General features: G+C 42.2%; 2 protein-coding genes across 3 annotated transcripts in view; both read left to right on the top strand.

Moving 5' to 3' along the window:
• Window positions 1-1,121: 1,121 nt before the first annotated feature.
• Window positions 1,122-4,352, top strand: LOC311044135 (ryncolin-4-like; the record flags this gene model as incomplete). Its single annotated transcript, XM_084055555.1, has 4 exons — window positions 1,122-1,184; window positions 2,406-2,523; window positions 2,839-3,018; window positions 3,932-4,352. 4 exons carry the CDS (start codon window positions 1,122-1,124, stop codon window positions 4,240-4,242), a joined length of 672 nt encoding a protein of 223 aa, XP_083911681.1. The 3' UTR covers window positions 4,243-4,352.
• Window positions 4,353-12,779: 8,427 nt separating this feature from the next.
• Window positions 12,780-27,026, top strand: part of trpm6 (transient receptor potential cation channel, subfamily M, member 6) — a 66,916-nt gene continuing 52,669 nt past the window's right edge. For both annotated transcript variants that reach the window (XM_084055929.1, XM_084055928.1), the window contains exons 1-11: window positions 12,780-12,962; window positions 16,317-16,396; window positions 17,257-17,295; window positions 17,847-18,075; window positions 18,725-18,938; window positions 21,990-22,114; window positions 22,856-23,027; window positions 23,849-24,023; window positions 25,037-25,160; window positions 25,774-25,846; window positions 26,756-26,856. In XM_084055929.1, the coding sequence (XP_083912055.1) occupies window positions 12,960-12,962; window positions 16,317-16,396; window positions 17,257-17,295; window positions 17,847-18,075; window positions 18,725-18,938; window positions 21,990-22,114; window positions 22,856-23,027; window positions 23,849-24,023; window positions 25,037-25,160; window positions 25,774-25,846; window positions 26,756-26,856 (1,335 nt within the window). In that variant the 5' untranslated portion in view covers window positions 12,780-12,959. The remainder of the gene's footprint in view (window positions 12,963-16,316; window positions 16,397-17,256; window positions 17,296-17,846; window positions 18,076-18,724; window positions 18,939-21,989; window positions 22,115-22,855; window positions 23,028-23,848; window positions 24,024-25,036; window positions 25,161-25,773; window positions 25,847-26,755; window positions 26,857-27,026) is intronic.

The following is a 27,026-nucleotide window of genomic DNA, read 5'->3' as shown; positions in this document are numbered from 1 at the left end:
AACTAGTGGTCCCTGGAAGACTAGTGGTCCCTCGTTATCATTATTAGGGAATGTGTCCATGTAATAGGGAGTGTCTGCTCACTCATACATTATGTTGCAAATCAGTATATCAGTTAACATGAGTTTAATATAGAAGGCTGGATGAAGTAAGATACAAGCTCAATCACTCCACAATGTGCTGCATAACATTTCAGTCAATATTTAAGAACATGTGTCCATGAGCAATTGATTGAGAAACAGTCTTATAAAGCATCAAGCATATTTTAGTTCTTATAACAATAATCATACAGTGTTATAAGCTGATTATAATGCATTATAGACATGGGATGCATAGCAAGTGTTACCAAAAAGACTGATCTTAGCCCATACCCCCACCCCCCAACCATATCCCATATCCCCAACCCCTGCTATAGCTTGTTAATTATGCTACTTTATTTTATTTTGCTGTTTTTACAGTATGTCAATCCGTCAGTAATGTTCTTTTTTACCAGAATAAATTCACTGTTGAAGCTTTTGTTTTCTTAATGTTACAAAAGAAGTTACATTAATGTAAAAGATGTTTATTTCTGAAAACCAGTTCATAGGCCAATGCGATACTGTTATTGTACGCTAGGATGGTCATTTGATGAAAAGAACCCCCCGACAAATCCCCCCCCCAAAACATTTTTGTCAGTCATGCACATCACTACTTTCTGAAATTATTTTTAGAATTCCTCTCTTCATGCTCAGGGGCGTTGCGTGCTGTGACAGTGTGACTGTGTGGGTGGGTGTGGTGAATGAGTCAGTAAATAACAGTATAAAACAGAAGGGGACTTTATGCACGGTCACTTTCTCAACAGCACACAAGGTTCCAACACCACAGGTAAATATATGATTATATGAATATATGATAATACCATGGATTGTTGATTGTACGTATTATATCATCATACCATCTTATGAGTTATAAACTTGGTTTTGGTTAAACATTATTTAACCACGTACGTAACTTTGTTAATGTAGGCTTTACCTTTGATTTTAACTTTGGTATAAATTCAAAGAAATACATTAAATACATGACACGTGTTTATACTGACTACTATGTATTATTTGTTTCTGTTTGCTCAGACAATTAGGTAAACATGAAGAGCCTGGTTGTTGGGCTGATGGTGACCTTTCTCTTGAGCCTCTCAGAGCAGACTCAGGTAAAGATACTTAAGGTTGCTGATATCTTTTAGTTAAAAACAAAATGTTATTTTCACTCTTCTCTATTCTGTTAGTAATCATTGAGTGTTTGCTCAACAACAGGTTTCTCCCCGTCTCTCTTGCTGTTCAGTAAAAAGCAAATCCATTTTCAGACGTGACACAAACTTCATCCCATCTTAAATGTTACAGCGTTTCAGATCCAGTCTTGTCTGCTCATTTCTCTGTTTCATCACTTCTAATGTCACGTGTTCATCCTGCAGTGTCCTGTGTGAGTTCTCTCTCAATCTCTTGATTGGTTAAAATTGGTATTCTGACCTCAAACTTTTTTTTTGTTTACTAAAGAGCTGGAGAAACAGGGAGGCCCATGTTACTGAACAAACACTCTATACTAGTCATAAGTTGACATTCTACACACAGAGTTAGGCACACAGACCTTATGTAATGTGTAATTGGATTTACAGGCATAAGTTTAAGGTTGCAATTATCATATCTTTTTTTTTAAATCTTTTGCTGTATTGTCAGATACAGACCTGGACCATACCTGCTGCTGTTCAAGGTACTTGTTATGCCATTATCATTCACACATAATTTGAAAGATCTTACTAGGCTAGCTGGCATATTGTGCTCTATCTGTGGTCACTGTGTGTGTGTGTGTGTGTGTGTGTGTGTGTGTGTGTGTGTGTGTGTGTGTGTGTGTGTGTGTGTGTGTGTGTGTGTGTGTGTGTGTGTGTGTGTGTGTGTGTGTGTGTGCACGCAAACCTTAGGGACAGACTGCTCACAGATCAAGACTCTCGAGCCAAATGCCACCAGTGGTGTTTATGTTATTCAGCCCCCTGGAGTAGATGCACCCTTCAAGGTAATAGAATTTACTTAATAAACCTTTGCTCTCATTTGGATAGCTGGTTTGTAGCAACAAAAAAAACGTCCACATTCTGCAGGTAACCCACAGTGAGTAACATAGCCTTACCTGTACCTGTACCTGTGCATTAGTGGACAAAGATGCATTTTCAGTAGTCAAGTCTGGTTGAGATGAAAGCTTGTATAACCTTTTCAAAATCACTAAATTTAAAAAATGGAAAAAGACTTGACCTTTAGATAAGAAGCTACATTTAATATGATAGCTTGATCTGTTTTTCCAATTTAAAATTACTTTTGCGGTGGGTTTAACATAATGTTGCTATCGTGCTATTTTATTTGAAACTGTTAAACTCTCCATACAGGTATACTGTGAGATGCTGCCAGATGGAGGCTGGGTGGTGTTTCAGAGGCGTGCTGGGGGAGCAGTTTCCTTCAACAGGGAATGGGACGCTTATAAAGATGGCTTTGGAAGCCTGACAGGTATGTAATGAAGTGTTTTTTTTACCTGTTGCTTTTTTATCTACTTGCTGTTTCTGTGACGAAACTTCCCAGAAACATTATCACTTTTGTCATTATCACTATTGGATTGAAATCAAACCCACATTTCCCTATAGTGCCCACTCTTCCAAGATGCCCAGTTTTCCCTAGTGCCCAGAATGTTTTGGTGCCCACCTTTCCTGTTACCCTCCTATCTACCTCCACTGTACACACAACTGTAGAGTGTAAACAAAATAAAGGAAAATAAAATAAACCAAATCTTACAAACATTTCCATTTCTTTTGCCATGTTTCCCAGACGACCACTGGCTAGGTCTGAGCAAGGTGTCCTCCCTGACCAAGAGCAAACAGTGGACGATGAGAGTGAACCTGTGGGACCATGAAGACGGCGTAGCTTTTGCAGAGTACAGCAACTTTAGCCTGGGCAACGAGACAGAGGCCTTCAAGCTAAACGTTGGGCAATACAGTGGAGATGCAGGTAGGAATGTCTTTCCTTACATACCTCAGTTCTCTCTTCTTCCTGCTTCATGTTTCTCTGGAGATGCAGAGACTTGTACGGATGCATTCTTACCACATTCATTCTAGCATCCCTAATTTCACAAATAGCGGAAATTGCCCCTCTACAAATTCACAGCTAATTACAGTAGCTAGTTAGCTTGCAGATTGTTTATTTTGGATATTTGTCGACGAAGTTTATGGGGCTTACGTGATGAAATACAAGTTAATCATAACTAGGCTACAGTATATTGGCCACATCCCATTGAGCATTTTTCAGGCTATTAGACGTATAAAATACGTATAAACAGCTAGGCTAAAACCGGGTTGTAACTGGTCTAACAGTGAACGTGTTTTTCAATGTCTAAGCTAAGCCTAGACGTTGAAACAAAGTAATTTAAATGGCTATATATAGACGGTCTATATATAGACCGGCTTAAAAAACACCTAGATGTTGAAAAGACTTTCACTGTTAGACCAGTTATAACCCGGTTTTAGACGGACGTCTAGGCTCACTGGGATAGTGAACACGATTATGTCCATTAGAACAATGTCTGAACTACAGTAAAGATGATGGAACATCTAGTGTCCATTCCGTCCATTCCGATCTGCTTCAAATAACTATTTTGACACCATGAGTCTACAATGGAAGAGTAGGGAGACGACCTCGAACCACTGCAGCTGTGCTTTATATTGCATAACATTGAACAGAATGGTTAAAAATAAAATGTTATTCATTAAAATAAGGCTTGGATCGAAGCTTTAAGACCTCACAATCCACAAAACCCTATCCTGTATACACACATTCTCTCAAACACAGACACTAGCATTCCTTGTGGTTTATGTTCAACTTTTTGTCTTAATAACATTGTTTTGTTCTCTCTGTCTGTTCAAAGGCGATGCTATCGGGGGAAAATACCCTGAATTCGACCAGAGCCAGAATGGCTTTGGGTTCAGCACTTCTGACCGCGACAACGATGGCTGCAACCCTTATTGCCTCTTCGGTGACATTGCAGAGAGTCACTGCAGCTTTAAGGATGGCGGAGGTTGGTGGTTCAGCAGCTGTGGCTCCGCCGATCTCAACGGCAACTGGCACCCCACTGGGGAACACATTGGCTGGGCATGGGGCCTCCACTGGCACACCTGGAAGGGACGGGCTCCGTACTCTGCCCGTGCGACCCGCATGATGATCAGAGGTGTAGAGTAACTAAGTACATTTACTTAAGTACTGTACTTATGTACAATGTTGAGGTTTTTTTTTTTTTACTTTACTGGAGTATTTCGAATTTTCTGCACTTTTACTTCTACTCCACTACATCTCAGACGCAAATATTGTATTTTACTCCGCTACAAGTTACTAACCACTTCAGCCCTATATGTATTTCGACCATTTAAAAATAGCAGATCTACAAGCTCACGATGCGTCGCGATGCAACACATTGTGAGCTTGTAGATCGGCTATTTTCATACGATTTTTTAATACATTTTGAACTTTTGAAATGAGACATTATGCTTTTACTTTTGTACTTTAAGTATATTTTGATACCAATTCTTTTGTACTTTTACTCAAGTACATTTTGAATTCTAGACTTGTAACAGAGTATTTTTACATTGCAGTATTGATACTTTTAATAAAGTAAAACAAATGCAGTACTTTTTCCACCACTGATGATGATCAAGTCTGTCTGAGAAGAAACATAAGCCAGGAAGAAGGTTCAAGTGTCCACCATGTACAACTATGTCAGATTTCAAATGGAAGGTGTTGCATTGTGTTTTGGAGACATTAAGAACATAAGTTCTGTAGTGGGACTCCCTGGAGGGTCCCAACATGATTTTGGGGGGGTCCCCAGATGAGAGTAAAGTGACAATTTAAGGACTTTTAAAACCTTTTTAATACCTTAAAAAAAAGAAGAAAAAGAAAAAGAGAAAGGGCATTACTGCACCAGAATTATATAACATAATGTTAAGATCTATGTTTTATATACCGTATTTTGCCACACTCTTTTGTGTGTGTCTGCAGGGCAGCCCATCATGCTATTTATGCGATATTAAAAAACACATTAAAAGCCAGCTTATATGCAATTACAGGAGCTCTTGCAATGTTGCACACTGACAGGTCTCTATTTGTTGAGTGAGATTTGTCTCCACATTGTACAGGTCACTGTAGGTCACTACATGCTGTAGTGAAAAGCATAAATGTGACTCTGTCAATGGCATATTGGGGAAGCAGATACCTACACCTCCTCCCACTCGCACATACACACCCAGAGATTTAATGGACCTCATAATTGGGAGAGTCAGGGAGACAGGATTTTCGATTCTGGACAACTGCCAGTCTGAAGGAATTCTCACTTGACACAAAAGTTAACATCCCGAGTGATCGATGACACACGCTAAGTTTGAAGTTTATCTGTCAAAAGGTGCCTGAGATATGAATGGGACACACTGACAAACACACACGCATTGGAATCTTAGAAAGCTGCTCCCAAGTAATTAATGACTAGCCTGGGATCCAGCCTGCTTCGCTACGTTCGGCGGACTTTTATTTCTCTCTTCGCTACTCAGTCAACGTCTCGAATCGTGCCGTGGCTTCTGATTGGTCTGTGGTGCGGGGCGGGACAAAAAAAAACAGTGTGATCGTTGTGATTCGTCATTCGTTTGAACAACATCCAATCAGCAACGACGTTGCCTAACGTAACATATGTAGTTCCAGTGTAGTTCTGCAAAACGAGTCAATGGGGTGCATTCCAGACTGAGTAGTGAAGAGAGAAATAAAAGTCCGCCGAACGTAGCGAAGCAGGCTGGATCCCAGGCTAATTAATGACAGCATGTCAGTGTGCAGCGCAAAAGTAGGTCAAGTCAATTAGGCTATCACTTTAGCGCAAGTCAGAGTCAGTCTGAACAAAGCACACTAATGACCAGCTCCCCTGAAAGTTTAAACCATAACATGACGGATAGTATGGATCTTCAGCCAAACAATTGTGATTGGAAATGTAGCCCTGCATTCTCCATGTTCTCACCTCGCTAGATTATTTCTTCAAATGGACCAGATCCAGTGGTGTGTTCTACCGGCGTACACAGTCCAGATTATTTTGGGGAAGAAGCGTATACAGTCTAATAACCATTTCATCCATTGAAAACGCGAGAGCGTATACCCACGACCACGCGCACCGTATCGTACCGTATACCCTCCGGAAAAACCTAGAACACGCCACTGACCGCATCACAGAGGCAGTACGAGGTAACATGGGCGATTCACATGCAGGTGTTTATCTTGGATGTGATTTCGCAACGTTTCCCATCAAACAAAGTAATCCATTCTTTGTGTTAAAGTTAATATACTTTTGCAGCTAACGTTGCATTCGGAGGAAACTATGGAGATGGAACACATTTAGCCAAGCCTGGCATGTGTAGTATTAGTAGGCTGTACACACATCAGTCTCACAGTGACAGATCCCACTGTATGAACTATTCATTCCTCACAGGTGGTGAACATGAATATAATTAGAACATAGGACGCAGGCATGCGTCCTATACCCTGCACCTTAGCGCCTCACTGTGGCACAATCATAACACTGCACATCACCCATAAACAATATAGAACAGTGCAGTATAACAGATCAATATATATATATATATATATATATATATATATATATATATATATATATATATATATATATATTAGGGCTGGGACTTTAACTGATTCATTTAGATTAATTAATTACAGAAAATTAACGCGATTAAAATAATTAATCGCATTTTAATCGCGCTTAGTTTATGCACCACAGAACCTCACTGGACGAGTTTCAGGCGTACCGATCATACCAGTGCACCAACCAACAGCCAACACACCCCAGTGCACGCAATGGGACAAGAAGCCGATCATACTGCTTTGCTTGGCCCAGTGGATGGGAAATTTAGATTTAAAAAACTCTCTGATGGACGCGTGGATAAAAACACGGTTGTGTGCAGAACTATTTTTTGTTGCTTAAACTTATGTATTCACTCATTGATTCACTCATATACCAAAATCTGTTTTAACTGAAAATAAATTGCTTCTCAGGTCAAATATTGATATGCGATTAAACATGCGATTAATTTAGATTAATTAATTACAAAGCCTCTAATTAATTAGATTTTTTTTTTAATCGAGTCCCAGCCCTAATATATATATATATATATATCACATGAACTCTAACTCTTTTTTCAAACCGACAGTGTCTGTCTGCAATCTGGGAACCCATCGACAAAGACATTTCTTTTGTCTTTGGGGCTGTTTGGTGGTGGCCAAATCTCTGAATATATATGTTTTAAAGCGAACATTTTTTACTCCGATCTGTACTTCCGGGAGTCCCTGGAACAGCATATTTTGAGATGGGGGTCCGCGGCCAAATACATATCATTTTGGGTGGTCCTTGACATGGAAAAGATGGAGCACCGCTGATATAGCAACATACTGTTAGGATTTAGAAAACATTTTAGATATGTATGTGGCCGCAGACCCCCAAGTAGGAGGTCAAGAACTTCCACAGAAATGGGAGTTAGAATCTCTAGAAGGGGAAGTGTTAGTTATCATTATTAGGAAATGTGTCCATGTAATAGGGAGTGTCTGCTCACTCATACATCATGTTGCAAATCAGGATATCAGTTAACATTAGTTTAATATAGAAGGCTGGATAAAGCAAGATACATTCTCAATCACTCCACAATGTGCTGCATAACATTTCAGTCAATATTTAAGAACATGTGTCCATGAACAATTGATTGAGAAACAGTCTTATAAAGTGTCAAGCATATTTTAGTTCTTATAACAATAATCATACAGTGTTATAAGCTGATTATAATGCATTATAGACATGGGATGCATAGCAAGTGTTATCAAAGAGACTGATCTTAGCCCATATCCCCACCCAACACAACAGTGGTCCCCTCACTGCCCTGGTTGATTCTTAATCAGGGTGGTCCCTGGTTCACAATCAGTTGAAAACCTATAGCTTGGTAATTATGCTACTATCTTTTATTTTGCTGCTTTTACAGTATGTCAATCCGTCAGTAATGTTCTTTTACCTGAATAAATTCACTGTTTTAGTTACAATAATGTAAAACATGATTATTTCTGAAAACCAATTTATAGGCCGATGCAATACTGTTATTGTAAGCTAGGATGGGATGAACCCCCCCCCCCCCTCTAAAGGTATATTTAGATTCCTCTCTTTGTGCTCAGGGGAATTGCATACCAGTGGTGTAAAGTAACAGTAATAAATACAATGTTGAGGTATTTTTACTTTACTGGAGTATTTCCAAATCTCTGTTCTTTTACTACATCTCAGAGGCAAATGTTTTACTTTTACTCCACTACAATTATTTGAAATCTTTAGTTACTAGTTACTTTGCAGATATAAATGATTACATTGTAAAACAACTTTAGCCCTATTTTATACCAAGGCTATTTGAAAACAGCAGATCTACAAGCTCACAACGCGTTGTGAGCTTGTAGATCTTTTACTTTTGGAACTTTAAGTACATTTTGATACCAATACTGTTGTAATTTCACAAAATTTAATTTTGAATTATGGACTATCTACATTTGGCTACACATTTAAAGAGAAAAAGTGTTCCAGACACCATATTAGGTCATCAGTTTCCGTGATTGGCCAACCGTACAGATTCGCGGATTGTGACGTCACAACGTACAATATAAGGTTCACAGCACCTAATGACACTCCATTCTTCATACTGATCTCGTTCGCTAGCAGGTTACAACAATGTCTTGGTAGCACACTGATGTTTCTTCCTCCCTCAAACAGTAGGGAAGGAATCCAGAAAGATCTTTGACAGAGAAAATACTCAAATAATCCACTTTGATCCACTTTGATCGATGGCTGCGTGATAATGTTGTGTTGGGCGGAGCCTCTGGGAAGAGCAGCACTGAACAGAGATAAACCTGCAGCCGTGGCGGTGGGGCGGGACAAGGTCTACTCCTTTGGAGGGACGGAGTTCTACACTGAAGAAAGTGATGAAGACAGTGATGAAGAATGGCCGATCCCGGATCAGATGGATGTTCACGTCTTCAACACGGTGGCTCTGCGCTGGATCAAGTTGCCCGCGGTGACGACCGAAACAGGACAGCGGCCCGCTAAGGTCCCCCCGGCACGCATCCATCACACTGCCGTGCTCATAGAAGATACCATCTACGTCTGTGGGGGGGGATACGCTAAAGGAGGAGCAGGAGACACGCAATGAGCTTTATGGATTCAACGTAGACGACCACAGATGGTTCAGGCCTGAGGTTTATGGGACTGTCCCACCATTGATGAGAAGCCTTTCAGCCTGTGTGTTGGGGAAGGTCATGTATGTCTATGGAGGCTGGGATATCTGGAATGAGGCATGGGAAGAATATATGTTACACGCTGTCATGTACAAGCTGGACACCAGCACCATGGTGTGGTCTTTAATCAACACCGGAGGCACTGCAGAGCTCAGTTCAGAATTTCACTCTGCCACCATCATCGGGACAAAGATGTTTGTGTTTGGGGAAGATCGCGCCATGAGTATTGTGATTTAATTGCATATAGATACTACAGCATCAGAGTGTTTGACACAGAGACCAACTGCTGGCTGAGCAGCAAGCCATCTGCACAGCCTCATCCAGAAGTACGGGAGTCCCACGCAGCCTTTGCCTACAATGGAGAGCTGTACATTTTTGCTGGCGAAGGACGTGAACCATACCGGCCCTTCAAGATCTGTGGAAATTCAATCCAGAGACCTTCTGTTGGAAGAAGGTTGAGGCCAAGGGGAAAATGCCGTCTGGGAGAAGTGGGATGGGCAGATGCAGGGTGGGAGATCGTATCATCCTCTTTGGTGGAGTAGCACGTGATGCACCACATGCATCATGTCATGCATGTGATGACCTGCTTATCTTAGATCTGAGTCCTAGTCTCAAGACGTTATGTAAGCTAGCAGTTATTCAGTATGGTCTGCAGCAGTCTGAACTACCACATGACATCAGGTGGGAACTGGCAGTCATGACTGACAACATCTCTGAACCATCTCTGGACCAATCAGCAGCAACCTTGTGCACAGTGAGTCACTGGGGATTGGATGGAGCTGAAACCACGCCCACATTTGGAGGTGTATGCCATTGATACGTCTAGAGCAAGCCCCCAGAACCCAGAGGTTGCATTGAAGCGCATTGCTGGCCATGTCATCAGCTGACATGCTGGCCATTCATAGGTACTGCAGCTTAAAACGCCCTGGGGCCACTGTCACAAACGAGCGAAAAACGGCTTTGACCAATGGGCTTGACTCACTGGGTTGCGCACGGAGGTGACGCAAAATGCGTCACCTCTGTGATGCATAACGTTTCACAGAAGCCCCAAATAAGCCCCGCCCCTCACAATTCACAACCCGGAAGAAATTACATCTGTCCAGAGCCATTGAGAGTTATGGCACTCCCATAGACTTATTCAATGTTCAATGATTAATGAAACACCTGATACATCATAGACGCAATGTATCTGGATAGATTTTTCTTAGATTTTTATTTTTGCCTGTTAAGTCGCAACAAAGAGTGGACTCCCTCCTTCCCAGTTCCAAAACACAACCTGTCAACACAAGGTTAAATGTCCAAAATACAGTGATTTATTAATTAATTAAGTTTAAAACATGGGTAAATTACCTCAGGGTGGGCCGCTATGCATAAAACTATCCTCATAACAAAATCCTACGCTTACCTGTACTTGTACCCTAACTGCTGAAGCTGAATAATGAATGCTGCTCCAGAAGCATTCATTTTTGAGGGTCATTCATTGTAACTTCTGCACTGCCTACCAGACACTCCGCTGCTCTTGTAGTAGATATGGACAACTATGTAGGCCTACTACTGTCTGTGGACTGTGTCAACTTGAGGAATGTCAACAATTCCACATAAAAAAGGAGTCAGAGGATGACGATGAATAGTGACTGCACTAGTCTATAACACAACAAGTGAATGAATAGTGCAGTTCAGTGACGGAACTGCACTATCTATAACAAAATCACACTGGGTGTGATCCTTTTTTTAAAGTCCATACTGCTATTCATAGGGCTGCACATGTGTCATGTGTTTCGCTAGCCAATCACAGTCCTGAATTTGCGAAGTCAGCCGATCACATTACAGTTAGTGGTGATGACACTAGCTGTAATGTGATTGGCTGACTTTGCAAAAGTATCGATTTGCATTAACAATGGAAGGGTTAGGGGGTACACAAATATTTTGGTCGGTGTCCAAAACTCACTTATAGGGGGCGGCTACACCGCCCCAACAACAAGTGCATGAATAGTGACTGAATAGTGGATGAATAGTGACTGCACTAGTCTGTATAACACAACAAGTGCCTATAATGGACTTGGAGAGTACATTTTTCTGTAGCCTGCATTGCCTTGCAGGAGGTGGAATAGCGACATCCGCTGGGCAAGGCCGGGAAAGGAACGCATCTGTGTCATTTTAAGATTTCTTTGGGCTATTCAAAAATAGTATATCTACAAGCTCATAGCGCGGCACCGAGTGCTTGTAGATCTGCTATTTTTTTGAAAAATCCTGAAAATGTGTGCAAATCTTTTATATACATTTTTAACTCAAATCTTTGCTTCTGGGGGTCCCTGGAACAAAACATTTTTAGATGGGAGGGGGTCCGTGGTCAAATACATATTATTTTGGGGGCCCTTGACATGAAAAAAGTTTGAAAACCATTGATAATAATATAGCAACATAAGTAAAAAAATAAAAAAATAAAAAACTTTAGGGAAAAAAACCTGTTAGGATTTAGAAGACATTTGTAAAATCCCCAGAAGTTGAGTTAAAAACTTTTGATTTAAAAAACTATATATATATATTCAAACTAAAGATTTGCACACATTTTCAAGATTTTTCCAAAATAAATAATACAATAGCAGATCTACAAGCTCATAGTGCGGCACTCGGTGCCACGCTATGAGCTTGTATATCTGCTATTTATATATAGCCAAAGAAATCTTAAAATGACACACAGATGCATTCCAGGTCTTAAAGGGTTAATAAGAACTGCATGCGTAACCCTCTGTTTTCGGTGTGCTGCTCAGAAGAACCACACAATGCTTCGTCTCTGTTCACCCGTTTATTTGTAGAAACCGGTGGGGACAGTCAGACAACATATTCATGTCAAATCTCTGCAACCTGAATACAATAACTCCAGCTCCGTTGCTCATTGAATCCAACACGGAAGAAAGAGCAACCGCGCACTGTGTAAATATTAGTAGTATCTATCTGAGAGAGCCAATACTGAAACCTTTTGTCCTGAAAATACTGGTGTTTAAATTTACCAAACAACACAATTGTCCCTGTAAACTACTGTTACGTCAATAATTGTTCCCTTGAACCCCAGCATACATATTCTGGGAGGGGGGAGCACTATTTATTAGTGAAAATGGCAAGCTTGTAGATCTGCTTTTTTTGGCGAAGGGACTCTGATGAAAGGAAACTATAGTATGTGGTTGTTATCACAGAGTCCCACACACAACATCTGTCTGTCTGTCTGTCTGTCTGTCTGTCTGTCTGTCTGTCTGTCTGTCTGTCTGTCTGCCTGCCTGCCTGTCTGTCTGTCTGTCTGCCTGCCTGCCTGCCTGCCTGCCTGCCTGCCTGCCTGCCTGCCTGTCTGTCTGCCTATCTGCCAGCCACCTGTACCTGCAGTGCGCTGCTCATTTATCTCGGTTGTCATTGCTTTACAAAGAGTGTAAATTGTTGAACAAAGGGGCTTTAACTTGGTGTGAAGGAGGAGGTCACGAACTGTTCAAGGCGACGTGAAAAAGACTCCAGCAGACCTTTGGACCAGAGGCTGATAATGAAGAGGAAGAAAACCTTCTCCCTTCACAAAGGTCTGATGAGAATGTGTTTCTGCAGCAGCAATGGTGAGTGCTGATTTACTTTATAGGATGTTTAAACTGCTTTAGACTGGAATTAAGTGCAGTCACTTAGCTCTGTAGGCTTATTATAAACTGACCTCTTTCACAGCAGACATTTTGACCTGAAATAGCAGGTTAAACAGCTTATGGATGTGTTCTACAGTGGTGGAAAAAGTACTCAAATGTTTTACTTAAGTAAAAGTATCAATACTGCAATGTAAAAAATACTCTGTTACAAGTAAAAGTCCAGAATAAAAAATGTAGGCTACTTGAGTAAAAGTACAAAAGTATTGGTACCAAAATGTACTTAAAGTACCAAGAGTAGAAAGTACTCATTGTGCAGAACATCCCATCTCACATGTTTTCAAATGTATAAAATGTATTGAAAATAATTTGAAAATAGCAGATCTACAAGCTCACAATGCGTCGCGGTGCGACGCATTGTGAGCTTGTAGATCGGCTATTTTCAAATGGCCAAAATATATACAGGGCTGAAGCGAGCAATGTATGTTTAATAATAATCAAAATCTACAAAGTAACTAGTAAACTAAAGTTTTCAAATAATTGTAGTGGAGTAAAAGTATAATATTTGCCTCTGAGATGTAGTGGAGTAGAGGTAAACTGGCGTACTGGAAAGGCTCTGCCATACTAAGGGGAAAGGAACTTTAATTATTTCCAATTTTCCAATATCTACACCTGTGTGTACCTGCTATTTCATGTCAGTATAAGCCCGCCCGGTCCCAGTACGCCGCTTAGACGCGTTTAAATTAGACGCGTCCCATTTGCAATGTGTTTGTTATGCACCGACCACCACCTCACCTCCGGAAAAGATAGCCTAATGGTAGCTATAGCTTATACAAACAATGTGAAGCTATTCTAACCACCAGACCCACAGAACCAGAGAGCAGTGCATGTGAGAGAGAAAGCATTCTGGCAAAATCTGACAAATTCAACATTCCATTGCAGGTCTTATCAGGACTGAGTGATGCAACACACACACACACACACACACACACACACACACACACACACACACACACACACACACACACACACACACACACACCTCTCTTTCTCTCTCCTACCCCACCCCCCGTCTGTCTGTCTGTCTGTCTGTCTGTCTGTCTGTCTGTCTGTCTCTGTCTGTCTGTCTGTCTCTGTCTGTCTGTCTGTCTGTCTGTCTGTCTGTCTCTCACTAACTATCCATCCACCACTTCATTTGTCACAGGGGGCGTGGCATGACAACAAACAACAAGTTATCCATCCATTGCCCATACACAAACACTAGCCCAGGGGTCTTCAACCTTTTCAGGCCAAGGACCCCCTAGCTGAGAGAGAGATGAAGCAGGGACCCCCTCTATATTGTATTACATTTAGTTTCAGATTAAACTTTTTTGTTTACTTGGTACTGCTCTTTTTTTTCCCTCTACACCTATACCTCTTTGCCAAAAATAGCCGATCTACGCGCTGCGAGTTGTGAGCTTGTAGATCTGCTATTTTTGGCTAAAGTTCTCCTCAGAAAAGGGATGCTATAGGGTTCAAAGTGTTTAAAGTAAAAAAAAAATCATATCTCACAAAGATTTGGCGGACCCCCTGTAGTAACTCTGAGGACCCCCTAGGGGTCCCGGACCCCCTGTTGAAGACCCCTGCACTAGCCTGTTGTAAACCTCAGCTTGTGTGTGTGTGTGTGTGTGTGTGTGTGTGTGTGTGTGTGTGTGTGTGTGTGTGTGTGTGTGTGTGTGTGTGTGTGTGTGTGTGTGTGTGTGTGTGGACAGAGGCAGGCAGGCAGACAGAGGGAGTAGCTCCACCAGCCTTGACCCATGTGTACAAATGTCAGGAAACGGATATGTGTTTGTTTCCTACCCTACAGGGCCATTGTTGTTGTCTGGCCGGGCAGGGAAACAGCAGGCTATACATGAGCAGAGCAGGACAATTAAACGCTGAAACCTTCTGTACTTGGTTAATATGATCGGGGTCGGCTATGTACTTGGTGTGCTCTTTTTCCCATCTACACCAAGTGCCCTATCTTGCCTTACCCCTTATGCCTTTTACAATTTTGAAAAACATTTCAAAATAGTTCAATCAGCCGATCTACATTGACACGGTGTGAGCTTGTAGTTTGACTATTTCAAAATGTTTTTCAAAATAGTAAAAAATGCCCAAAAAGATGAGGGGTAAGCTTGTCACTTTGCAGATCACAATGCGGCGCACCTTGGGACAAAATGTTCCCCTCGAGAATAGGGATGCTAGTGTTCAAGTGGATAGATCCTGTATACTTGCAAACACGATGGGGGTTCGACTCTGTACTTGGTCCGCTCTTTCCCCCCCCCCTCTACACCAAATCTCTTTGGCAAGAATAGCCAATCTACACACGCTCATTGTGAGCTTGCAGATTGCTTATTTTCGGCAAATCTCCCCCTCCCCCCCACACACACACACACATACACAGAATAAGGATGCTACTGTAAGTTTCAAGTGGTTAAAACAAAAAAACAGGCTCAGGCTGTGAGACTATTATGTCAAACATCCGGTGGGTGTTATTTCTGCCCCTGTAGTGTAGTAGGTTTCTTTTGGAAGTGACCCTCCTCCCTGTGTTAGTGAACATCCAGCCCACTGGAGGTTCACACACAAACCTCATTCTAATTTTCGTTTTTAAGAGCAAAGCAGCTTCACCGAAACCTCTGCCATGAGCGTCACGGAAAAGGTGTCTGATAACATCTGTTAAGCAGGGCGGTGATGAATGATGATGATGATGATGCTGTGTGTGTGTGTGTGTGTGTGTGTGTGTGTGTGTGTGTGTGTGTGTGTGTGTGTGTGTGTGTGTGTGTGTGTGTGTGTGTGTGTGTGTGTGTGTGTGTGTGTGTGTGTGTGTGTGTGTGTGTGTGTGAGAGACACTTGAGATTTGTTTTAAGTTATTTGATTTTATGTTAAGAATGTGAATTAGATAGCAGGTTGTTTCATTAGACAGAGGCTATAGTTTAATTTGTTTACCTGTTATATTCTACTTTCTTTGAGGCTAATCTCTCTCTCTCTCTCTCTCTCTCTCTCTCTCTCTCTCTCTCTCTCTCTCTCTCTCTCTCTCTCTCTCTCTCTCTCTCTCTCTCTCTCTCTCACACACACTTTGACACTTGTAAGAGCATCTGCTAAATGTCTAAATTGTCATTGTAAATTGAGACAGGAGAAGAGTACAGTGTGTGTGTGTGTGTGTGTGTGTGTGTGTGTGTGTGTGTGTGTGTGTGTGTGTGTGTGTGTGTGTGTGTGTGTGTGTGTGTGTGTGTGTGTGTGTGTGTGTGTGTGTGTGTACACTCTTTGACGTGGCATATATAACTAAACAATTAGTTTTTGTCTTTTCTTCTGCAGTCCAGGAAGTCTTGGATTGAAGAGACGTTCTTCAAGAGGGAGTGTTTGAAGTTCATTCCATCCTCTAGGGACCTTCACAGGTAACACACATTTCAAATAAATTCAAAAATAGCAAAAATAGCTACCGTATGTGTCGTACAAACAGGTATACAGGCCTTAAGTGGTCAAGAAAATACCCCCCTTCTGTTTTTGTCTCCGCCAGGAGACTATGTTTTCACTTTCCGTCCCCGTCCCCCCCTCGGCCAAGCTAACATTGGTCAAGCCTCACGTGACACGTAACAATACGTTGAAAGAGTGTGCTCTGATTGGCTAGTGAGACGCATGACGTATAACGGCCTATAAATATATAAATAGATGTGTCACTTTGAAAGAGTCTTGGTCTCTTTCAAAGTGAGGTAAGACAGGAATAATCACGAAATGGCTGAGAAATGGCGGAGCAATACATTATGTAGACACACTGGTGTCATCACAATGTGTAATATAAATAGCTTAGACAGGATTAATCAAGAACAGTATTTTCCAGTCACAGTTGATGAGACAGTGCAACTAACTCTTATTATGCAAACTGAAGAAGCTAATCATTGTCTGCAAACTGATGAAGAAGCAAAGGCGCAACGCCTATCATCAAAGTTCAAATCTCGGAATAAATTCTAATATTTGCTGGCGGAGACTTGTGCTCCGAGGAGCACATTTTCTAGCTTTTTGTTTTTTTTACAAATCAAACCCTGCCTGCATCACTGAATGCATATAATAGACTGACATGGCTTAAAATCCAATACAATTTGTATTTGTTAGGATAGATTTGTTCTGGTCATATCATACTACAGTACCACTAAGGATCAGACATGTTGATGGAGCAGTAATGTCTGGTGTTCAGTCTGTCTACTTCCCTTCCTCTTTCTGTTCTAATGTGACATTTCCTGTTTTTGTTTTTTTCCAGATGCTTTCCAGCATGCCAAGTATGCCAAAACTTGATAAGGTACGATATGTTTCAGAAGTGTGTGTGTGTGTGTGTGTGTGTGTGTGTGTGTGTGTGTGTGTGTGTGTGTGTGTGTGTGTGTGTGTGTGTGTGTGTGTGTGTGTGTGTGTGTGTCTGTGTCTGTGTGTGTGTGTGTGTATGAACACAGCATAAAGTTCAGTCTGAAAAGTCGTTTTTTTCGTAGATGTTTAGCTGTAAATTCCAAACACCCTTGTACTGTACATTTGTTCTTATTTTAATGCAATACGGTATCATTTTCTATCAGCTTAAATGAGATGTGGACGTTGTTCACTGCAATGGACAACCTTTATATAATAATATAATATACATATTTAAATGAATATGTATACCACAGAGTAGTGGAGCTCCATCAGATGAATGAGATGTTGGATGAATGAGATGAACTTGATTGTTGCTCTGGAATTCAAAGCATCCATTTACAGACCAGGCACGTGTTCAATCCAAGTCTCCATGGGGTGACTAATCGATAGTAAAAAAGTCATTTTGGGGGTGAACTATCCCTTTAATGGTCCTCTGCCTCCTTGTGTCAGATGCCACTGTGGTCGTCTGGTAGGGGAGCACTCCTTGCAGGCCTCGGACCCTCCTCCCATATCCCTGTGTCCTGGGGCCCCTCCTCCCATGTCCCTGTGTCCTGGGGGTCCCGGACATCCAGAGGAGGAGGAGGAGTGGTCCATGGAGCGCCACACACAGGCCAGTCCCACCAACGCCTATGGGACCATAGACTTCCAGGACATTGCCACGTTCGCCAGCCGGGCCAAGGTCTGTATACAGTCTGTCAGCTGTGCTACACGTTGGGGTCTGATAATCACACTGTCTGGGTTTATCCCTCATTATTACACGGCTTGGTTGAATGCTTGATTCTGATTGGTCGATCGCTGAATTCAGCAGTGTGTTATTTTTTCTGAATAATGATCGCTGAGCTCAATAACAGATCTCTGTCTAATCAAAGGCTCAGAACACCTGCTCATATCAACCTGTCTAATCAAAGGCTCAGAGCACCTGCTCATATCAACCTGTCTAATCAAAGGCTCAGATATATATATATCATCATATGTTTTAAAGTGAACATTTTTAACTCCGATCTGTGCTTTTGGGGGTCCCTGGAACAACATATTTTGAGATGGGGGTCCACGGCCAAATACATATAATTTTGGGGGTCCTAGACATGGAAAAGTTAGAGCACCACTGATACAGCAACATACATGTTTTCAAAAACACTGTTAGGATTTAGACGACATTTGTAGAATATATATTCAAAGATTTGCACAAATGTTCACGATTTTTCAAAAATAGCAGATCTACAGGCTCATAGCGCGGCACTCGGTGCCGCGCTATGAGCTTGTATATCTGCTATTTTTGAATGGCCAAAGACATCTAAAGTGACACAGATGTATGTATGTATTTGCAGTACGTGCGCGTGGCCGTGGACTCCAAGCCAGAGGCCGTGCTCCAGCTGATGTTGAGGGAATGGCAGATGGAGAGACCCAAGCTCCTCATCACGGTCCAGGGAGGCTCGGAGAACTTCCCCCTGTCCCCTAAGGTCCAGCAGGCCTTCGGCAAGGGGCTGGTCACCGCCGCCCAAAGCACGGGGGCGTGGATCCTCACCGACGGCATCAACACCGGTAAGAGGAGAATAGTTTTGGTTTCCATTAACAACTCATTGAGTGCCAATGACGTCTTTTGACGTCTCCTATAAAAAGAAACAATCTAAAAGTTGCTGCTCCATTCACTTCAAACGTGTGTATCACGAATTTAAATGTGTTTATCCTGTATTAACTTTGACACAGTTCTTCCAACATGTATTGTAATGACATCTAGAAAGCAGGGTCAAAACTACCAACTACAATTCTTACTGGCTGGATTTTTTTATTTTTTTTTAAAGTTGGAACTTAAAAAACGGGAGGGATTTTACCAGACGTGACGTCATGTCTGGGTGAAAATCACTTTGGTCTGTTTTGAGACCAATTTACAGAAAACCCCAGATATGCTGTGAAAGCCTGAGTGTTCAAACTGGGGTATTTGTTTGGGATAGAAGAGAGGTAGGCCGTAGGGGAGACCAAAAACACACAAAAAAGAAGGAAAAGTTCAAATTCATGGTGTAGTCCCTTTAAGAAGTGGTGCTGTACTGTTCCCAGTGTAAACATGGTATCCATGCTGTATCCAGTGTAAACATGGTATCCATGCTGTATCCAGTGTAAACATTGTATCCATGCTGTATCCAGTGTAAACATGGTATCCATGCTGTATCCAGTGTAAACATTGTATCCATGCTGTATCCAGTGTAAACATTGTATCCATCCTGTATCCAGTGTAAACATTGTATCCATGCTGTATTCAGTGTAAACATTGTATCCATGCTGTATTCAGTGTAAACATTGTATCCATCCTGTATTCAGTGTAAACATTGTATCCATGCTGTATTCAGTGTAAACATTGTATCCATGCTGTATTCAGTGTAAACATTGTATCCATCCTGTATCCAGTGTAAACATTGTATCCATGCTGTATTCAGTGTAAACATTGTATCCATCCTGTATCCAGTGTAAACATTGTATCCAGTGTAAACATTGTATCCATCCTGTATCCAGTGTAAACATTGTATCCATGCTGTATTCAGTGTAAACATTGTATCCATCCTGTATCCAGTGTAAACATTGTATCCAGTGTAAACATGGTATCCATGCTGTATCCAGTGTAAACATTGTATCCATGCTGTATCCAGTGTAAACATGGTATCCATGCTGTATCCAATGTAAACATGGTATCCATGCTGTATCCAGTGTAAACATGGTATCCATGCTGTATCCAGTGTAAACATGGTATCCATGCTGTATCCAGTGTAAACATGGTATCCATGCTGTATCCAATGTAAACATTGTATCATGCTGTATCCAGTGTAAACATTGTATCCATGCTGTATCCAATGTAAACATTGTATCCATGCTGTATCCAGTGTAAACATGGTATCCATGCTGTATCCAGTGTAAACATGGTATCCATGCTGTATCCAATGTAAACATTGTATCCATGCTGTATCCAGTGTAAACATTGTATCCATGCTGTATCCAGTGTAAACATTGTATCCATGCTGTATCCAGTGTAAACATGGTATCCATGCTGTATCCAGTGTAAACATTGTATCCATGCTGTATCCAGTGTAAACATTGTATTCATGCTGTATCCAGTGTAAACATTGTATCCATGCTGTATCCAGTGTAAACATTGTATCCATGCTGTATCCAGTGTAAACATGGTATCCATGCTGTATCCAGTGTAAACATTGTATCCAGTGTAAACATTGTATTCATGCTGTATCCAGTGTAAACATGGTATCCAGTGTAAACATTGTATCCAGTGTAAACATTGTATCCATGCTGTATCCAGTGTAAACATGGTATCCATGCTGTATCCAGTGTAAACATGGTATCCATGCTGTATCCAATGTAAACATTGTATCCATGCTGTATCCAGTGTAAACATTGTATCCATGCTGTATCCAGTGTAAACATTGTATCCATGCTGTATCCAGTGTAAACATGGTATCCATGCTGTATCCAGTGTAAACATTGTATCCATGCTGTATCCAGTGTAAACATTGTATTCATGCTGTATCCAGTGTAAACATTGTATTCATGCTGTATCCAGTGTAAACATTGTATCCATGCTGTATCCAGTGTAAACATGGTATCCATGCTGTATCCAGTGTAAACATTGTATCCAGTGTAAACATTGTATTCATGCTGTATCCAGTGTAAACATTGTATCCAGTGTAAACATTGTATTCATGCTGTATCCAGTGTAAACATTGTATCCATGCTGTATCCAGTGTAAACATGGTATCCATGCTGTATCCAGTGTAAACATTGTATTCATGCTGTATCCAGTGTAAACATTGTATTCATGCTGTATCCAGTGTAAACATTGTATCCATGCTGTATCTAGTGTAAACATGGTATCCATGCTGTATCCAGTGTAAACATTGTATTCATGCTGTATCCAGTGTAAACATTGTATTCATGCTGTATCCAGTGTAAACATTGTATCCAGTGTAAACATTGTAAACATGGTATCCATGCTGTATCTAGTGTAAACATTGTATCCAGTGTAAACATTGTATCCAGTGTAAACATTGTATCCAGTGTAAACATTGTATCCATGCTGTATCCAGTGTAAACATTGTATTCATGCTGTATCCAGTGTAAACATGGTATCCATGCTGTATCCAGTGTAAACATGGTATCCATGCTGTATCCAGTGTAAACATGGTATCCATGCTGTATCCAGTGTAAACATTGTATCCAGTGTAAACATTGTAAACATGGTATCCATGCTGTATCTAGTGTAAACATTGTATCCAGTGTAAACATTGTATCCAGTGTAAACATTGTATCCATGCTGTATCCAGTGTAAACATGGTATCCATGCTGTATCCAGTGTAAACATGGTATCCAGTGTAAACATTGTATCCATGCTGTATCCAGTGTAAACATTGTATCCAGTGTAAACATTGTATCCATGCTGTATCCAGTGTAAACATGGTATCCATGCTGTATCCAGTGTAAACATGGTATCCATGCTGTATCCAGTGTAAACATTGTATTCCATGCTGTATCCAGTGTAAACATGGTATCCATGCTGTATCCAGTGTAAACATGGTATCCATGATGTTACAGGAGTGTCCAGGTATGTGGGCGAGGCGGTGAAAACATACGGCACCCATGACCTGAGGAAGAGGAACGCCGTGGCGGTCACACCCTGGGGGGTCATCGACAACAACACCGATCTGATCGGCAGAGACGTGAGTCATTATAAGATGCTTATTAGACCACTGGGCCGGGGACCCCCATTGGGTCCTTGACGGGGTTCCAGGGGGTCCGCCATCAAAATGAGGAACAGTTTAAAGCCCTGTTTTATTTTCAGGATTGCCGAAAATAATATTTTTTTCTTTTAGCCAATAATTTGGTGACCCGCTCGATGACTCAAAGTTGACTCTTTGTGTCTCCTACCGGAGCCACCGCCGGTCATCAAATTATTGGCTTAGGAATGCAACAAAAACAAAAAAATATCCATGAATTCAAGACTCCATGGGGCGTCTAATTGATAGGGGAAAAAACATTTTTGGGGTGAAATATCTCCTTAACCACACAAAAAATGTAATTAAAAAAAGTATAGAGTAATTAAATATGTTTTATTTGTCATTCCTGCCCTGTGCACCTTTTGTTTACCAAGCCTAAAAGTAGAAACAGAAATGTAATTTTTATTCATAATGTTCCAATAATGTCCAACCACAGAAACACAATTAAATCCTTAATCGCAATTATTTGGGCGACAATTAATCGTCAAGTAACATACTCATGACAGCCCAATAGAGGGTATGCGCATGCTTAAAGTCAATGGCACATCGAGTGGCAAAGCGAGTGGCATTCCTGCATAACTTCCGGGTTTGATGATGATGTCACACGCATACCCTCTATTCCCACATTGAATATTCCTAATACATTAGTCTTTATTGCGTCACGCTGCTCTGTGATTGGTGCAGGTGTTCAGGCCGTACCAGCCATTGGGGAACCCGTTGAGTAAGAGGGCGTGTCTGAACGGTTTCCACTCCCACTTCCTGTTGGTGGACGATGGAACCGTGGGAAAACATGGCTGCCAGGAGGGTCTGAGGAGGAGGCTGGAGAGACACATCCAGATGCAGAGGATACACCCCCGTGAGTGTGTGTGTGTGTGTGTGTGTGTGTGTGTGTGTGTGTGTGTGTGTGTGTGTGTGTGTGTGTGTGTGTGTGTGTGTGTGTGTGTGTGTGTGTGTGTGTGTGTCAGAATCAACTTTATTGTCACAGGTTTACTAGCCTCAATCTCTAGGCTTTTATTTTTTATTTTTGCTCAAAAATAAAAGCCTGGAGCAGCGAGTCGGTGTTCCGGGCATAGGAAGTGTTTTATTTCCCCAACCAACCAGAGCGCAGTGGGCGTCGCTCCAAATGTTGTGTTGACGGTAGAGTTCTCAAATTCTACCCGAACCCGACCGGGCCCGACCCGACCCGACATTTTCGGGCCGAGCTGGGCCTCAAAAGTATGCTAATTGGTCGGGCCGAGCCGAGCCTCGGGCTCCATGAAAAAAAAAATATATATATATATTTTTTAATGATTTTTTTAAATAATAATGATAATAGATAAATACACATTCAGAACAGAAAAAAAAATCTTATTTTTTCCCCCCTCGGGTTTTTTCGGGCTTTCGGGCCTAACATCGGGCCGGCCCAGTCGGGCCCAGTTAGGGCCGAGCCTTAATTTTCAGGCCCGTTGAGAACTCTAGTTGACGGGGCGGGGGCTGACGGACAGATCGGTGAACCAATGGGATCACACGCATTCTCTCTCTGGAGATGTTAGGGGAATAAAAAAAAGGGGGGAATTAATTGGACTAAACGACTAAATTGGGGAGAAAAAGGGTATACAAAAAGAGGCTTCAACGAGGGTGTTCTGCTGTGTGTGTGTGCGTGTGTGTGTGTGTGTGTGTGTGTGTGTGTCCTTGTAGGATTGAACCAGGGCGTGGCGGTGGTGTGTGTGGTGGTGGAGGGGGGTCCTTCCATGCTGTCTGTGGTGTTGGACTACGTCAGCAGCGTGCCCCCCGTGCCTGTCTTAGTGTTTGAGGGGTCGGGCAGAGCCGCCGACCTGTTGGCCTTCTTACACAAACAGACCGCCGTGGAGAGGTTGGTATCATATAGACCAGTGGTTTTCAACCTTTTTCATGCCAGGGACCTCCTAAATTGATATACATTTGGCCGCGGACCCCCATCTGAAAATATTTTGTGCCCGGGACCCCCAGAAACGAAGATTTGAGTAAAAAATGTTGGCTTTAAAAAATATTTCTATTCAAAGCTATGCACACATTTTCAAGATTTTTCAAAAAATAGCAGATCTACAAGCTCATAGCGCGGCACTCGGTGCCGCGCTATGAGCTTGTAGATCTGCTATTTTTGAATAGCCAAAGCTAAGTGGTTAAAACGATTGTGGCGCTATGATAACTCATTTCGCTGGGGACCCCTTGGTACTCCCCCAAGGACCACAGGTGGACCCCGGACCACTGGTTGAAAACCACTGTCATAGACTGTAAAAAAAGAAATGGACAAAGTTACGCCCATAGACTCTACAGACCGTAAATGAAGCCTATTTTTCAACTATTTCAAATCCGCCATCTTTCTATATCCGGTCAGAATATGCAAATAAGAAACCGGAAATGAATGAACGCTATTGGTTGGGGCCAGAGCGGGGATGTAGGAAATGAATGCTATTGGTTGTGTAGCTTGTCAATCCAATCATCACAAGATAGCCACGCCTCTCCTACAGCATACCCTACTTTATCATCAATTTTAAAATAAATGGGACCATAATTTACCAAAACACATATCATGGTGATTGAAAGAAGACTTTAAACCAGCGACTGGAAGCATATAGTATTTATGACAATGTTTATTAAGGTAATACAATCAAGTGTAAAGTTCGGTAAAAACCCATCCGCTTGAATGGAGCGTAATTCTTTCTGACACCAGCAGGGGTGAAACAGTGAGAATACAGGCCATTCATATGAACTATCACTTCCTATACAGCCTCAATTTACAACTCAGAAGCTGGCCCCTTAGTTGGTATACAACACATGATACAGACACAGACAGACAGACAGACAGACGGTGCCATGTGTTCACTGTGTGCTCTCGCCTTACAGGCAGCTGGATGCTGACATTGAGGAGTTCTTCTTGCTGAGGATTGGGAAGGTGTTTGGAGTGGAGATGACAGAGGCCTCTCATCTCTACAGACTGCTGCTGGACTGCATGGAGCACCGACACTCTGTGAGTATACAGCAGTGGTTTTCAACCAGTGGTCCGGGGACCACCAGTGGTCCTTGAGGGGGTACCAGGGGGTCCCCAGCGAAATGAGTTAACATATAGCGTCACAATCATTTTTAACCACTTAGCTTTGGCTATTCAAAAATAGCAGATCTACAAGCTCATAGCGTGGCACCGAGTGCCGCGCTATGAGCTTGTAGATCTGCTATTTTTGAAAAACCTTGAAAAACTGTGCATATCTTTGAATATTTATATTTTTTAAAGTGAAAATTAACTGATATCTTTGCTTCTGGGGGTCCTGGGCACAAAACATTTTCAAATGGGGGTCCGCTGCCAAATGTATATCGATTTAGGGGTCCTTGGCATGAAAAAGGTTGAAAACCACTGGTATACAGGGTTCATAGCAGATCTACAAGCTCACAGACAATCTGTGAGTATACAGGGTTCATAGCAGATCTACAAGCTCACAGAAACTCTGTGAGTACCAGTGTTCATTTTCAAGTATTAGTTTACTAAGTATAGAGGGTTTAAGTGGCTAATGAGGTTTCCCGTTGGCGTTTTGTTGATAGCTGTTGTTTTAAAGGTACATTTTTCAATACATGTGTCTGAACAATAGATCACCATCTTTGACTCTGAGTCAGAGGACCAGCAGACGCCAGATTCTGCCATTTTGACCACGACACTAAAAGGTAAAATGTTTCCATTTCCTGTGAACCTATACAAAAGACAAGTAGGAAGCAAATATGGGGGGCACGGTGGCGCAGTCGGTAACGCTGTCGCCTCACAGCTAGAAGGTCCTGGGCTCGATTCCCGCCGGGGACGCTGTGGGCACTGGGGGTGTGTCTTTCTCCTCCGCGTCACCAGCGCCCATACCCTAGGTGGGGTTGGCGAAAGGGCCTACTCTGTGTGGAGTTTGCATGTTCTCCCCGTGTCTCCTAGGGTAGTTAATACCCTCACAAAAACATGTAGTAATCCTGGTCACTATACCGCCTCCCCCTGGTCAGCCGGGGCGCCTGATGGAGGGGAAGGGAACTGGTTGGAATAACGTGTTCCTTCCACGCGCTACGTCCTACCGGGGAAACTCCCCCCTGTCAGGTGACAAGAAGGTCAGTTGGCTCTCATGCATTGAAGAAGGCATGAGCTCGGCCCTGGCCTCCCTTGGCTGGTGGGGGGAGTGTAGTGCCCAGGATCACTTAGCAAATTGGCACCGGGTGAAAAAAGGGTTACAAAATCGGGGGATAAAAATTATGAGATAAAAAAAAAGGAAGCAAATATGATGCTTTTTGGTTGACATCGCGCTGATTTACTGTTTCATATTTAACTCAAATCTTTGCTTCTGGGGGTCCCTGGCACAAAATATTTTCAGATGGGGGTCCGCGGACAAATGTATATCAATTTAGGGGTCCTTGGCATGAAAAAGGTTGAAAACCACTGGTCTACGTAATTGATTGGGGGTCTACGTAATTGATTGGGGGTCTATGTAATTGATTGGGGGTCTATGTACTTGATTGGGGGTCTATGTAATTGATTGGGGGTCTACAGTATGTAATTGATTGGGGGTCTATGTAATTGATAGGGGGGGTCTGTGTGATTGGTAGGTACCAAGGCCAGCCCTGCAGAGCAGCTTAGCATGGTGCTAGCCTGGGACAGAGCTGACATCGCTAAGAAACATGTCCTGGTGTACGGACAACACTGGCAGGTGACACTAACACCATTTCTCACTTGTTTCACTGCAGGTTGTGATAACTGTATTGTCTCCGCCAGGCCGAAGGTGTGGCCGAGACTTTGTTTTGCACCCTGTCCTTCCATCCGTCCGTCCATGTGTGTGTGTGTGTGTGTGCGTGTCCGGCCCAATTGACGTGAAACTGT

The sequence above is a fragment of the Gymnoscopelus microlampas genome (genome assembly GCF_963454915.1).
Source record: "Gymnoscopelus microlampas genome assembly, chromosome: 4".
Taxonomy (NCBI): domain Eukaryota; kingdom Metazoa; phylum Chordata; class Actinopteri; order Myctophiformes; family Myctophidae; genus Gymnoscopelus; species Gymnoscopelus microlampas.
The sequence above is the reverse complement of the archived record's forward strand: the minus strand, read 5'-3'. Positions and strand labels throughout refer to the sequence as shown.